At 35.6% G+C, this 14,625-nt stretch overlaps 2 protein-coding genes across 3 annotated transcripts; both read right to left on the bottom strand.

Moving 5' to 3' along the window:
- Positions 1-1,652: 1,652 nt before the first annotated feature.
- LOC106637381 (facilitated trehalose transporter Tret1-like) lies at positions 1,653-4,198 on the bottom strand. Its single transcript, XM_014350149.2, has 4 exons — positions 4,164-4,198; positions 3,601-3,785; positions 2,586-2,999; positions 1,653-2,524 (listed from the first exon to the last, which is right to left on the bottom strand). The coding sequence occupies exons 1-4, from the start codon at positions 4,196-4,198 to the stop codon at positions 1,653-1,655; spliced, it is 1,506 nt and encodes a 501-aa protein (XP_014205635.2).
- A 2,064-nt stretch (positions 4,199-6,262) lies between these two features.
- SCAP (SREBP cleavage activating protein) lies at positions 6,263-13,566 on the bottom strand. Of its 2 annotated transcripts, XM_089598256.1 has the most exons (13): positions 13,003-13,566; positions 11,920-12,090; positions 11,393-11,807; positions 11,163-11,308; positions 9,991-11,095; positions 9,485-9,761; positions 8,911-9,353; positions 8,193-8,840; positions 7,956-8,115; positions 7,540-7,723; positions 7,304-7,443; positions 6,928-7,139; positions 6,263-6,834 (listed from the first exon to the last, which is right to left on the bottom strand). In XM_089598256.1, exons 2-13 carry the CDS (start codon positions 12,033-12,035, stop codon positions 6,655-6,657), a joined length of 4,026 nt encoding a protein of 1,341 aa, XP_089454382.1. In that variant the 5' UTR covers positions 12,036-12,090; positions 13,003-13,566; the 3' UTR covers positions 6,263-6,654. The 2 variants fall into 2 exon arrangements, with proteins under 2 accessions (XP_089454382.1, XP_089454383.1); XM_089598257.1 differs by lacking the exons at positions 11,393-11,807; positions 11,920-12,090; positions 13,003-13,566 and having other exon boundaries at positions 11,161-11,212.
- Between the last annotated feature and the right edge of the window lie 1,059 nt (positions 13,567-14,625).

Raw genomic sequence — 14,625 nt, 5'->3', positions numbered from 1 at the left:
GTGCTCGGCGTGTACAGGTATATTGTATAATGCGCGGGACACAAGAGCTGCGACATTATAATATACAAGCCCGTGTGCACAATACTCGGGCAAGCGTACACGTGTTTTCCAGGGCACTACTCAGCGGAGCGGCGTTTTTCACGGCACTTGCACGCGGCTGCCGGCACCCGGTATACCAACGGCCTACGGCAAGGTCGATTATCCGGCCGCGGTGGGATTTGGAAACAAACCAGCTTTCCGCGTGAAAAACACAACTTACAACCATTGGAATTTTGACTTACGGATTATTACTTCATGTAAATACGCGACTTGACGACGTCTCAGTTTTTCGCGAACTGCCGTATGCAGCAATCAATGTCAAAGTTCAGTAGAATGGACCTTCTTCGGGCGTAAAATTTCTATTCTTAAAGGAAGCTCATCAAGCCTGGCAAGTCCAACTCCGCGAACGAACCTACGCAAACACAAGGACCGTATCCCATATAAACCTCCTATGGATGTTCCAATAACATCAACTTCCATTTTGACACACCAAGTATAAAAATCAAGGATTTATGAACTAGTCGCGATCATCTGACACTTCCCGGAATTACTACAAGATTCATTCCATTAAGATAGTCGTACCCATTGAATCGTACCTATGCATAATGGCCAATGCCGTAAATATAATTGTACATCTCAATGACTCTTGGGTCGCTAGCAGCACTTTGAGTAGGTATCTTAACCGACCACATTGAAGCAATGGAGACGAATGCACACCTGACCAACATTCCATAGAATCTACTTACCAGATATCGAACGGTCAGGTGTAGCTATCACCTGGCATTAATCGTACGAGCACTTTCCTGTCCATCGTACCCTTTTTTTGTAATAGGAGCAATCTCACAAAAGTTTGTAAAAAGTTATAATTTATTTCGAGGAGTCAGAGATTGTTATCGAGATCTTACAAAAACAATGGAAAATGTAATCTTATAATTTTTCGAGTGTTTCATAAACTTTTTGGAGATGATTTACTGTTAAAGATTTAGCAAGATTTAGCAAGTTAAATTTGATAGGTATCTGTGAAAACAGCGCTTTACAACAAAAACCTTGTCGTTAAAACAACTAAGAGCAGAGCCCGAAAATGGCCCTTTAAAAATTTTTGCACAGGCAATACGTTTTTTTGGGGGGGGTCCATTTTTGGATAGTAGAAGATTCCCTGTCCTGCTAAAAATGGCACTTTATTGTGACAACTTTTTATTTTCTATCCATTGAACTAGACTGTGGCAATTTGGATCAAATTGCACTTTTTATATTACAACATAACTCGTGGTCAAGAGAAAACGTCACAAAAATACTTTGAATCTCCACAAATCATGACGTTTCTCAACTTTTGGAAAAGTTTTGATAAGTAATTTTTTTTTTCAACCATTCGGTTTTTATACTTTAATAACACTATAATTTATTTAAACATACACAACACTATTTACTTAAGAGTGAGGTACGCAAACAAATTTAGATAACACCCGTACTTTTTACAGGGTGTCTTAGACTTCTAAGTTCGAAAAATTACTTTTTCTAATTGAATTCTAGATACATCTAAAAAAATGTTTTCTATAAATTATTCGTTAATGACAAATTATTTGATAATTATAGCTTATAATACAGTTAAAACTTCATTGTGTTACCGGTGGTTCGTTTGATTTAACTGGCTTTGAAAAATGTTCCTGAATTTCTTTTAGTGCCTTCCCTTCTGTCTCAGGAAGAACTACGTACAACACAACGCATCCAAAAATATTGATCAAAGCCGTTAACAGAAATGTCCCCGAAATACCAACACCTTCGACAATATTCAAGTACGTCTTATTGTTCAGCCATGTGAATACGTTGTAAAGTGCAACGGAAGCTCCCGTACCTAAATTGGTCATGTGAATTGAAAAAACCTCTCCAGTGAGGATGTAAGGAATCATGTTTACTCCAACAGCCGACAGAAAGGTAGACAACAAAACAAATACTGTCGGAATCCAATTGTAAATTTCGCTCACCGAATCTGTGTTTTTTAAAAAAAATGTGAGAACCGAACTAACAATGTACGCTAATCCTGACATGGACATTGTCAATAACACTAGTTTTCTCTTGCCCGTGCAGCTAATGACAAACGCAAACATGGTTGTGCCGATCAAGTTGAAAAAACTAGCGATGATTCCTGCATTGTACTCGTCAATCGGTGATCGCATCTTTCCAAACATGATGACCGAATACGTCAACACGGAATTGCTACCGTTGAAGGCAGCCAGAAAAAAGGTAAAACCGACCAAAACGAACGGAACTACGAACGATCTCTGGAGGTAACGTTGGTAAATGCTCTTTGTTCCAGGTTCCTCGGCAAAGTCATCGAAGCTTTCCACGTTGGTGATGGTAGTTGGCGCCGATCGAGTCGAGTCAAAAGTGACGCGCATCTCGTTGAATTCATCCTTCACTTGGCTCGGTAAGGCCCAGCCCCGTAACCAGGCCAAAGCATTTTCAGCCTCCTCGTACCGACCTTTGCCTTCGACAAAAACCACAATGACGCGACCAATTTCTCGAAAGTATTTGGATAACGGTCATACTTGCAAGCCAGTGCGGGCTCTCGGGGATCCAGTACATCGCCACGGCGTAGGCAAGCGTGAGGACGATGTTGGCGAGGAGGAGGCTCCTCCACGAGACGAACCTGCCGAGGAAGATTTCCAGGAACATGCCAAAATTGCCAGCCGCGATGGCTGTGGACGACAAAACGCTCCTCAAGTGGGGCTGGCTGATTTCGGCGGTGAAGGTGATGGCGGTGCCCTCGAGGAGTCCACCGGCCAAGCCGGTCAGGCCGATCGAGCCCAAGAGCACGCCGACGCTCCACGCCGAGCGACAAGAGACCCACGCGACCAGGTATGGGGTCGCCAAGAGAGCGAGGGTCGTGTGCCTGCCAAGGTAATCCGCGGCTAAGCCGCTCAATAGATTGCCGACCGGTATCAGCAAGTAATTCAAGCTGCCTGAAACAAGAGCGACGGTTATTCTTACCGGCCTCTTTTCTCGGATTCGCGTACGGTTATTGGAGAGCGTTATCGAGGATGGATTAATAGCAATTGATGGAACTGTGCGATCAACTGCTGTAGGAGCATTTCTTTCAAAATTACATCTCGTGGGAACAATTATATTTGTGTGCGGATAATACATTTTTCAAGGTTTTGACACTTGAATGAATAATTTTTGAAAAATTTCACAGGGATACGTGCCGACAAAATATTCAAATTACTTCATCTTTGCGTAAAATTTTCATCGTCTCGAGGATTTCAATGATTTTGAATTTCGATTATTAAGGTGAACAGACTTATTGTGAAGAAAAAAAAATAAAAAATCATTATTTGGGAACTTACAACAGATTTGTATATTACAAACACAATGACAATTGCAAAAATGACACGTATGTTTTTGTTGTTGGGCAAAAAAAATTTTTTTTTCAATTCGATACTGCTATGAACTGCATAAGAAGGCTTCGTCCAGAGAAGAGCTAAAAATTGTTGGAAGTCATAGAACAACTTTTGGATAGTCTACACACACTTAAAATATGGCGTTAAAAATGAGTTACTTTACCAATCCATGATAATTCTTCCAAAGAAACTTTGATTTCCGAGTCTTCTTTGCTTAGTTCTGCAAGTAATACTGTTATCAGGCCAAAACTTGAGCCATTTGTAAAAATTATTATACACAAGGTACCAACAGCACAAAACTGAGATGCTGCGACACGGTAATTTGTGACTTCATGTTCAACAGGATTTCTAAAAACAAATTTAAAATTATCTTAGAAACAAACATAAACAGAGTCATGAAATACTTTTTTTTAATACATTATGAATTATTTAACAGATTAAAATTTTTGTTTTATTAACTGAGACGAGCGATTTTGGAAAATTTTACATCGAATCGAAGTTAAAAAAAAGAATCAGCAATGTTCTAAATGTGTATTTTCTAAAAAATTATAAAATTTAAAAAAGTCAAGATTAAAAACATTGTACGACCAAACTTGTAACAATTTTTTCAAACCAGAATTTATTAACTATATCAGAGAAATTATTTACGAAATTGTTCCTCAAGCTCAAAATGCAGTTTTATTTTTTCCTTTAAAAAATGTACATATTTAAATATTGTCCACTTACGTGATTGCAAACACTTTTTTGCAGCCAACTCCCATTCTCTAAATTTTAAAAAATTGTTACAGCCTAGGCCCAACCAATTTTATTTTATGGATCATCTACACCATTTTCACTTTTTAGTTACCTTCGAACTTTACTTTAAAACTGTCATCATCGAAATGAATTCCACTTATAACAGAAAAGCGAATGCACATTTTCGTTGTCGAGTTTACCCCCCTTCCAGATAAACACATTATCTACCAAATGAATCTTGATGGTTCTTACATTTGATAAATTACAGTATCATAAGTCGCGACAAGGAAAATTTCTGCCAGTTTATTGGCACAAAACTTCCTCATTCCTGAATTGAATTTCTCAACTAATTTATGTTACGTCCTAATTAGTCAAACTAATAAGTATCAAATTTTGAAAGTGACAATAGTGTATGTTGTAAGCAATTGAATTCTTTTTTAGTCATTCCGCTATAATCCATCATAAAAAAATTGTTTTTTAGTTTACTGAATATTACTTATACTATTCCTACACTAACTGCAACCATTATATTTTATTTTAAATTAAATACATTTTTTTTTTTTAACTTCACAGTTTTTTAGATTTTTAAAAGTAAAATATACAAAACCAAAAATATATGAAAAAAAATAGTGAAAGAATCTATTTTTTTTTAGATTGACTTTTTGACAGAAATAAAATCCAAATAACAAATGTTTCTAGCTTGTTTAGACGTTACGTAATGTTTCATTAATTTTTTTTCATAATAAAGTTTGCTGGAGCAAAAAATTACAATTTATCGAAAGTTATAGCACAACTGTTTCAAATGAATAAAAAATATTTAAAAATCATGTTGTGGCGTATTTAATAAGTTATTTTGTCCTACGAATTTCACGCTCAGCAAAATACACCTCTCATTTTCCCAAGTGAGAATTAGTCAGTGTGTGCAACGCTATAAAGACAAGTTTTGTTATCAGTAACAGTAGACTGGGAACATGATAATTTTTGCCAGGCCAAGAAAACTGAAAAAAAAGGCTTCAAAGTTACCCGATTCGTGCACGCACACCTAAACGCCACTTTGTTAGTCAAAAAAGTGTATATTAATAGTGAATAAGTTCTCGTATATTCTTTTACATTTTTGTGGGAAAATTAACTCTGAAAGATATAATAATGTATCTAAAATTAAAACGAAACGAAAAACTCGTTAAATCTTTTGGCAGGTGAAAAAATTGTTCAAATTTTATCAAGTATTCCTGTTAAGTCTTGCAAAACGATAGATGCTTCAATTTCAAAAACAACGTTGGGTGTCAAAATGTTTTGCTGTAAAATAAATTGAATTTCTTATTATAGTTTAATGGTGTAGTTGAAACTTGAAATCATAAATTTCGGTTTCGTAAACAATATAGTATTATATTGATGAAACAATATTCAATTTTTAACAGTATAAAATTACTTTAAAAATATTTATAAGAATTTATAAGATCAAACTAAAGCTTTTTCGTATACATGGCATCGTAAACACATTTTTCCTTATCCCAACTAAAAATCTAGTACCACTCCTGGATTGAAAATATTTTGAAATGGTTTATTAACAGTAAAATGAACTGAAGTTCTTCTTATTACTGCTAAATGAAAGACTAGGAATTATCATCACGAGGTTAAATGGTATGATTTTTTATTTAGAAAATCGAAAGTAATAAGAATTCTTATCTCAGAAGGAGTTTTTGACTGTTTAGTTCAAGAACTGACTGAGCCAAAAGTAATCGTAAGTATTTTATTTATTGGAATTTATAATGCACAATAAAAAACAAAAAAATTATTAATTTAATGCTGCATTGTGAATACCATTATTGATTAGCTGCTGTCTGGGATGTACATATTTATCACTGTAAAACTCAAAAAAATTCCGAGATTTAATCCCAGACATAAGTTTTGCACATAAACTTGTAGGAAGTATCAATAAAAAATGTCAACTACCGCCGACGAAGATAAGAAATTTTGATGCAACTTGTGACAAAGAAGATAGACATCTTGTGAGCATTTAAACTTGGAGAAAAAAACAAAAATAATAAGGGAAAAAAAACAGTAATGCACTTAGACAACATCTGATTCAATTGATGTCAAAAAATATTTTTATTAAATGCTATGTAATTAAAACTATGTTACTTAACAATCAAATCTAGCCTCTTCCATGAACGGCAACATACAATTTTAGATAAAATATTTTTTAATAAACATTTTCTATTAAAAAAATTAAAAATTTTTTCCGCTGATACGCATAATTAAGTTTACAATGTACAAATAAACTTTTTACAATTCACGTATTATAAAATTATTCAACAATTGCATTCACACTTTCGTTCTTTTCTATTATACAAAATATATTTACGAATCCATCTTTACAAAAAATAGACAGAAATCCATAAAGTTTATCATGAAGTCATCTTTTTAATTTTATCATAAAAATACAACACTTTCACTAGAGAAGGCTCACTTGGTGTTCATTTTAATCCATTTTGTCTGAAATAAGTGGGAATCTTATTATCCTAAGTTGTCTGCCAAAGTCGCACACTACACTGTCGCGTAACGGTAACATTTGCTTCACAAAAATACAACTATCCTTGTGTCCCAGTCTTACTTCTCGAATAGGTTCGCCAGTTCTTACATCCCAAATTATCAGCGAACCCTATAAAATTAATCAAAACATTCATTCATTTTATAACAAAGTTTTTAAAGACAAAAAATTAGAAAAAAACTATGTAAATTTAACAATCATTACCTGGTTACTAGTAATAAGTAAATGATGCGTGAGCATCACCATTTGTAAACTATAAGCTGCTCTATGCGCTGGAAGAGCATGCAATAAATGCCCTTGGAAACGTTCCCAAACGCAAAGTTTTTCGTCAGTACCAATGCTAATCACGTATGATGCCGAACAAGTTATTGCAGCTACAGCACCATCATGAGCTTGTATACTGTACATGCATGTACCTGTAAAAATTAATTGAACCTACATTACTTTGACGTAAATTGATTAGTTATTAAAAAATTTTATATTTTTTAAGAATTTTATGCTTAAAATTAAAAACAATAATTTTTGTAAGATTAGGCAATGTTAACAATTACTGATAATTAAGAAATCACAATAAACTAACCAGTAGAAAGATCCCATACACATAGGAGACCATCTTGAGAGCCACTACCAGATGTCATTGGACTTACTCTATCAATAAAAAGACAAGTAATAGGCCCACAGTGACCGTGTAAGGTATACAAAGGCAACTGATCCTCTAGCCTATTGAAAAAAGGTCATGAATAATGTGTTTCGTTGGTTCTAAACACAATTAAAATAATTGTATTTATGATAAAAAAAAAAACAGTATCAACGAACCTGTATACTTTAAGAGTATGATCTTGACTTCCAGTCAAGACGCGACCACCTTCACTATCCAAGACAGTGATGGCTTGTTGATGAGCTCTGTGTGAGCCAATTTTCATGCAACGCAAATCTTCCTCCAACTGCATTATATTATTAAAATCCATTGGCGAGCCCGCACTTCTAGTTCGGACGTGAGCTGAAATATTAATGTTTTTTAGTTGAGCTTGTTTTTCTTAGTTACTTTTTCAGTGAGTGAGTACACCTACTGCATACAAGAGCCTACTACAAGTTTAAGTTCGAAACGACTATCTATTAAATATACATACAAAACAAGAATAACATGCACAAATTGTAAGACCTTGCAACTTCTTTTTATTGCTTTTATGTAAATTTAAGTATAATATTTATAAATTACACGTTGTACTTACTTCTTCGATACGATGTAAAGCCCCAGTCGATTTGCTGGCCTTCACTATAACTTTCAAGCTGAAGAAAATCGATGGATCCATTCAGTTTTGCCACCACTACGCGATTTCCAATGAATTTTACAGCAGAAATACCTAATCCAGATCCATCGTCAAATAAACACTGAAACGATAACATAATTGAAAATAAATCTTTGCATTGGAGAAAATGAAGTATTGGGAAACACCAGTATCAAGTACCTTGAATTTGCCTGTTGTACCTTCCCAGAATTCTAAGCTACCATTGGCACAGCCAATAACTATGAGGTTTTCCTGATAATCCATACACCAAATGGTTGGCACATCGGCCGATGCCTTGTCAACACTTAACGAGCTGTCGACAAATTCGCTTAAACCAGCCGACCTTGGTGGACTACAGACCAGTTGTTCATTACTACCTGTTCTGTAAATATCGCTATTGTCGACAGCCGATTTCTTGTGATCTTCAAAGAGCTGCTTGTACTGTTCGCCAAAGTCAAAGCCGTTTTCATAATTGTACCGCTGGCGCGGCGAGCTCGAGACGACAAATTTATTCGAAGTGAACTTTGTGTTTATGTTGGGCCTCAAGTCAGGCAGGTCGAAAGTTTGATCAAGTCTGTGGCGGAGCGAACATCGACGATAGGACATTTCCCCGATTTGATAGTCATAGTCGCAACTGTTGCCACCCGCGGAGAAGCGCTTGTTTATGGGAATCGACATCGCACCGTTGAGACGGTACGGTATCGGGCAAGCTCCCAGGGGCGAGGACTTTCGCTTTAGAATGCTTGTATACGTGCCCAGGGAATTTGACGCCTCCATCTCGCCTCGGGACGGCGGAGAACCACTTTCGTAATCTGACATCAGCTCTTCCTGAAAATTGGGGGATTAATTATTTTTTTCTTTTATCAAATCATCCATGATTTTCGTGCACCATTCATACCTGATCTTTCGGTGACTGAACCACATCATTCTGCGTACTGTTGAAAAACTGCCTGCGATCGATATGCGCGAGTTGTTCACCGGACGCCGAGTCCCAGATTCTTATGTGCCCAGCGAGACACGAGCTCGCCACGGTGTTACCGTCGGTAGCGATGCATTCAATCTCCTGGACGTGGCCCTCCAACACCAAAGGCAGTGCCTCGAGCACGACTTGAGTAGCGGAATCCTGATTGACCTTTTCTTGGGATGAAGACCAGCTTGCTCGCCATTCGGCATAATTGCGCGAACATATGCACCGGTAAAGCACGACCATGGTGTAAGCTACGACGACAACGCTTATTAAACAGAGAACGGCTGCTAGAAAGATTTCCATTGGACTTGAGGGTATGAAAGGCGTGTCGGTGTTGAAACCCCGGCCCTCGGTTCTGATTGGCACCTCCATATCTGAAGCAAAAAAAAAATGTATACCATTATATATGATTAACAAGTTTAAACAATCGTTTTGTTATTGTGGTATTTTGTGTTACTTGATTTATTTGAACCATAGTGTTAAAGTGTTATGTCGTAAGACAAACCTGAAAAGTCCAGAGGATCAAGGGCAGCTGTAGCCAAGCTCTGCCATTGAAATTGCTGTACGTCATTTGGGTTGCTTATTTGACGAACTGACTGGGGACTGACCACGTGTGCGAGCTTTATCGTGGGAAGTATCGTAATGCGCTCGCCTGCCATGGATATATTGTAAGAAGAAAGTATAGAGGACCAATGGTAGAGAGACAGACGATTCCAGGGTGGAAAGTCGACAGGCCGCAATTTATTTACCTCTTCTTTGACGTTATCTGGAGATGGGTTTTGCTGTCGACAGAGAATTGTTTTTTTTTTTTTTGTTTTTTTTTTTTAATATCGCAACATGATCTTTCAATGGATTTGCAATAAATAATTCATGAAAGTGTGATTTAAAAATGGTGTAAAAGTTGTATTCTTTATAACACTGTAGCTTTTAGTTAAAAAGAAATGTTGCATTTGTTTGACGTATTATTTCGTCACTTGATATTAATGGAAGTGATTATTCAAGTTTCATCACCTGTTCGTTTATTTGACTCGATCGAAGAGTGGTAGAATATATCACAATGGGTTTCATGGTGTTTCTTTTGATGTATCTATCCATAGTTTGAGGTCTTTCAATAGAATAGCCTTCAATACCAGTTTCTTGTTTCAAAGTTTCCCCAAGATGAATGACGTGCTCAATAATTCCGGAATTGTATATTATCATGCTGATCCACACCACCATCCACACCATAAAGGCTCTCTGAAATATTCTCGTTCTTGCCCAAAAATGCACCAGCCTCAGACGCTTGGGAATTTTAACCAAGGTAAGTGTATTTTGGTTATTCGGTGCGATCACATTTGTAGGACCATTAGTTGGAACCATTCCATTGAGCCTCGGATGAGACTTGGATCGGAAAATGTTTGGTTTTTTATTTGGAACGGTAGTTGTGAACTGTTGTTTCCTGAGGGGAGGAATATTTTGTAGATGCAGTTTCGAATTTTGAGTCAACAGTTCCGCCCTGCGGATGTCAATGGCAAGAGTTGTCGAGTAAAATGCCATTTGTAAAAAGAAATCATTCAACAGTCCAACAATGGCAAAAATACAAAATTCCTGGATGGCAGGAACAAACGTGAACAAGCCAATCGTCAGAATTGTGACTTCTGTCAGTAAATTTTTTGTAATGGACCAGCCTTCTTTTGACAAACCTTGAGCTACTCGAATTTTCATATCCAGATGAGCAGGAGTGCTTACTACACTCTTTGTAAGCACTAGTACATTTTCTAGACCGACAATTATCACCAAATATGGAAAAAATTCCTTTCCACTTAAGCTCAAGGTCAGGCCGAAAAAAAAGCACACACCCACACTCATGGACAAAGACGCAATCACTGTGAAAGTCGCGCTAAATGCTATTCCGAATTTTGATTTGATCAACTCAATTTTTCTAACAGAGAAGTACATGTACACAAACAATGCAACAAACGTCATGGTCAATGGGAAAAAATCACTGTAATTAAATTCACCAGGATAAAAAATATGCAAAGTCTCATCGTTAGGAACTGAGTATGATCCATTATTATCCTGAGACTGATGCAAGGGATAATGATTAATAAGTCGCTGTTTTAAGCTTTTCATAAAACTGTAAGAAAAAAATTTAAGTTATTATAAAATTTCAATGTACATACTTTTTAAAACTTGATACACACATAGGGTCATATTCCTTTAAAAATATCGTCACTGCGTACTGCAGTACTCTTTGTCGTACCCTCAAAGGGTATCTCTTTACACCTGTTTCTTTAAGACTCATACCAAATAAAACTTCGGCCGTACTAATTTTTCCTTTCTGAAAATTCTGTAATTTTATAAAAAAAAAAATTTTTAACGCTTTCATACTAAAGATATTAATAAGATTTAGGATCATTTGTATCGTTTTTACCTGATAAGAGAAAATAGTGTCGATAAGATTTGTATCCAGATTAAATACTTCGATGCTTCGTTGCCAAAAATTAGCTGGTGATAATAGCAAACAATTATATTCAGGAAGAACTTCAACTTTTTTAAGATTTCTTTTCTTTACAGCTTCGATATGAAGGCAAATCTGTCCCAAAGATTTCGAACTCTCTCCATCTTGATGATTTTGAATGATTTCTAATAAATTGAAAACTTCATAAAGTGGCCCTCTAAAGGCATCCGACAACGAAAGATCTTCTGCCCATGGTAGAACTCCTGATCGTAGCACAACTTGTTGTACATACAAAGCAGGACTTTCTGATCCATTCATAGGTCCTATTGTATTGTTGACTACAATTTTTGGGGCCACCCCAGGCATGGGTAGGTTTACTAGTGGATAGCTAGAATAAAATGTTATGTATTGGCTAGTGCAACTAATTATTTTTTACAAACAGACTAAGAGCCTTATAATGGCTAGAGAAAATAAAATTAATTATGGTACCAACAACTTACCAACATAGTAAAACAATAGAGAGAGCAAACGTAATAACAGCAGTAGGGTGAGAAGAGCAGAATAGGCCATGGGCATAGTAAAGCCCTGCCACTCTCTCTGGCAGGCTGCGTGACATCTCACCTCAATATTTATATAGTAACATTTCTTGTTTCACTTCAGCTTTTTCTTGTCTAAAACATATAAAAAAATAACTTTTTAAAAATTGTACTTTTAAATAATTTCGTAAACAAATGACAGTACACTATGGCACGCTATACATCGTGTTTTTAAAACTTTAATTGTTATAACATATAAAAGAAAAAATGTGGCCTTCCACATTAATATTTCAAAACAGACATGTTACTAATAACGTCCTTGCATTATTTAAGTATAACTGAAAAATATTTTTCTTGAAGATACTTTTCACCGAGACATTACAACACTTGCATTAATTAAGAGAACTCCAAACAAATACTGGAGTATTTTAAGAACGACACGAGTGCTCTTGAACAAAAAAAACACGAAGCTTTAAGTTGATTATTCCCAGGATTACGCAATTAATCTATATCAATTCACTAATACTACTTGTTTGTGACAGTAAGCAGTAAAATTTGACTATAACAATACGAATAAAGGTAAGGATGTATTTTTTGTCATTGATTTTTTTATTTATTTAAAAAACCGTCAACACTTGGTTTCCTCATGCTTATTTACTTAAAAACGACAACCAAAATTTTAAGCCTACAGTTATATCATGCTTCTGGTACATATACATGCAGGCTCAGATTGAAGATTATGATGCCTGCAGTGCATACTTATCACTTTGGCTGCTTCTGCTGACAACAACCAATGATAAACGCATCGTACTCACTCGTTTTCCGTCTTTTTCAATTCTCAGACTCTCAAGTGTTAAGGGACGAAATAATAGAAATGCGAGCGCGTGTACGAAAAAATCTTTAAGTACCAAGAGCTTTAGTACCAAAGTTCTAATAATTGTGGCATCTCAAAACACTGAGAGCAAACATGAGTTGATAATGTCACTAATTATTTTAATACTCGTATACCATAAATATTATGAAAAGTAGACTAGACATTGTAGTCACCTTGTTTTCGTCGCTGATAATCGGCAGTTTGTTCCACCGTTGGCTTTTTACAACCAGCTCGTACATGCATGTATATTATTAAAATATCGGTAACTGGTATACTTAATCAAAGCACTAAAAACATAAAATTGTACTGGGACTTTTCGAGTTTTTAACGTTGCAATACGAGAAAAGAGAGGCCTTATGTTTACTCTACGGTTGTCGTCGGCTCTTTTCTTAAAAATAGATTCCACCAAGTAGATTCTCGAGCAGCGATGAGGAGCGAAGCATCAAGTATAATATATAATAATAGATAGAGCCAAAACTGGTGCGATGCACAAATGCACTAATTGCACCGTGTCTTCGTCTTGGCTGTCAACAGCAAACTTTCCTCATCTTTGAGGTTAGATTCTTGTGGTTTTCTGAATTCTTGCTGTCAGTTATATACATTATGTCAGTACCATTAACATGACAATTAGCTACGAACGAACCACTCCAATTTTTCTGAAAAACTTGCTGGTCAATAAAAAACTTAGCTGTTTCCAATTATGCGGAATGAAAAAACTGAGCACATTATCATGACTGAAGAAAAATTTTTTATTTACGTGATTTACGTCACGTCTGTCGTCAGCGATTCGTCTGCTACGATATGCCTGCGTTTGGTTCGTTTGGTTGCGTTCGACGGCTGATAAGGAAGAAACAATGTGCCGATAAAAAAGAGACTTCATTTCAATTTAGAAAAATTAATATCAATTGAGAGAGAGAGTGAGCAATGCTGTTAAACTTTAACAACAAATTCGATTGCTTCACAAGATTTGAGAACAAATAGATGGATTGTGTGATGTTTTAAAAATAAGATCAAAAAACTTGTTGTAAACATGTTAAAAAAGCATTATTATTGATAATTTAAAAAATGTCCATAACTTCTTACATCACACTTGACGTAGTACTGCGTATGATTAGACCGACGATTATTGTAGTATTGTGGGTAATCGTTCAAGGAGCAAAAAAAAAATAGATTTTAAAATAAAAATAAAAGTTTTTACGACCAAACTTAAGTTTTTTGGTGACACTTTGCGGGTATTCAGGGGTGGCTTTGCATTTACAGGTGTGGAATTTCATCCCATCAAAAAAAAATCGGTAAATCGCTAAAATGTGCTTGTTTTTTATTGAAATGAATTTTTAGTTTTAAAAATGCTTCAGCAAATATGCAAAGAAAGGTAAATAAAATTATTTCCATTTTTGGAGCTATCACAGTAGGGTCAGATAAGTTAAATATGCATCTTAGGTATTATTAAAACAAATGATTTAAAAATTTTTAAATTATTTTTCTGGGGAGGAGGGGAGGTAACGAAAAAGAACGTAACTTGCACCCAGCGACAGAGTTAGGTATTGTGAGCTATTTTTCCAAAAATAAATTTTATATTTTTAACTTACAATGTACCGTTTACTAGTGCTGTTTTTGAAAAATTATTTAAATTATTTTACCTCTTTTATTATATTACAAAGATTCGGGCCTTACATGAGTACTTTTTTTTATTTTTCGACCGTATATCCACTTCAACGATTAGTTGTATCACGAAGACAAAGGAATTGTACTTTTAACATTTTACACAACATCTACATAATTAATGTAATACATAA

The sequence above is a fragment of the Copidosoma floridanum genome, unplaced genomic scaffold, assembly GCF_036245765.1.
Source record: "Copidosoma floridanum isolate Cflo_tuat_1 unplaced genomic scaffold, Cflo_Japanese_pri ptg000006l, whole genome shotgun sequence".
NCBI lineage: Eukaryota > Metazoa > Arthropoda > Insecta > Hymenoptera > Encyrtidae > Copidosoma > Copidosoma floridanum.
This window is presented reverse-complemented; position numbering and strand designations above follow the sequence as displayed.

Excerpts from the sequence above, each read along its gene's own strand:
- LOC106637381 (XM_014350149.2), bottom strand. The coding sequence starts at position 4,198 with ATGGGAGTTGGCTGCAAAAAAGTGTTTGCAATCAC. Across the intron at positions 3,786-4,163 it reads AAAAAAGTGTTTGCAATCAC|AAATCCTGTTGAACATGAAG; the intron begins GTAAGTGGACAA and ends ATTTGTTTTTAG. Across the intron at positions 3,000-3,600 it reads GGAAGAATTATCATGGATTG|GCAGCTTGAATTACTTGCTG; the intron begins GTAAAGTAACTC and ends CTCTTGTTTCAG.
- SCAP (XM_089598256.1), bottom strand. The coding sequence starts at position 12,035 with ATGTCACGCAGCCTGCCAGAGAGAGTGGCAGGGCTTTACTATGCCCAT. Across the intron at positions 11,309-11,392 it reads ACACTATTTTCTCTTATCAG|AATTTTCAGAAAGGAAAAAT; the intron begins GTAAAAACGATA and ends ATAAAATTACAG. Across the intron at positions 6,835-6,927 it reads TACTTATTACTAGTAACCAG|GGTTCGCTGATAATTTGGGA; the intron begins GTAATGATTGTT and ends TTAATTTTATAG.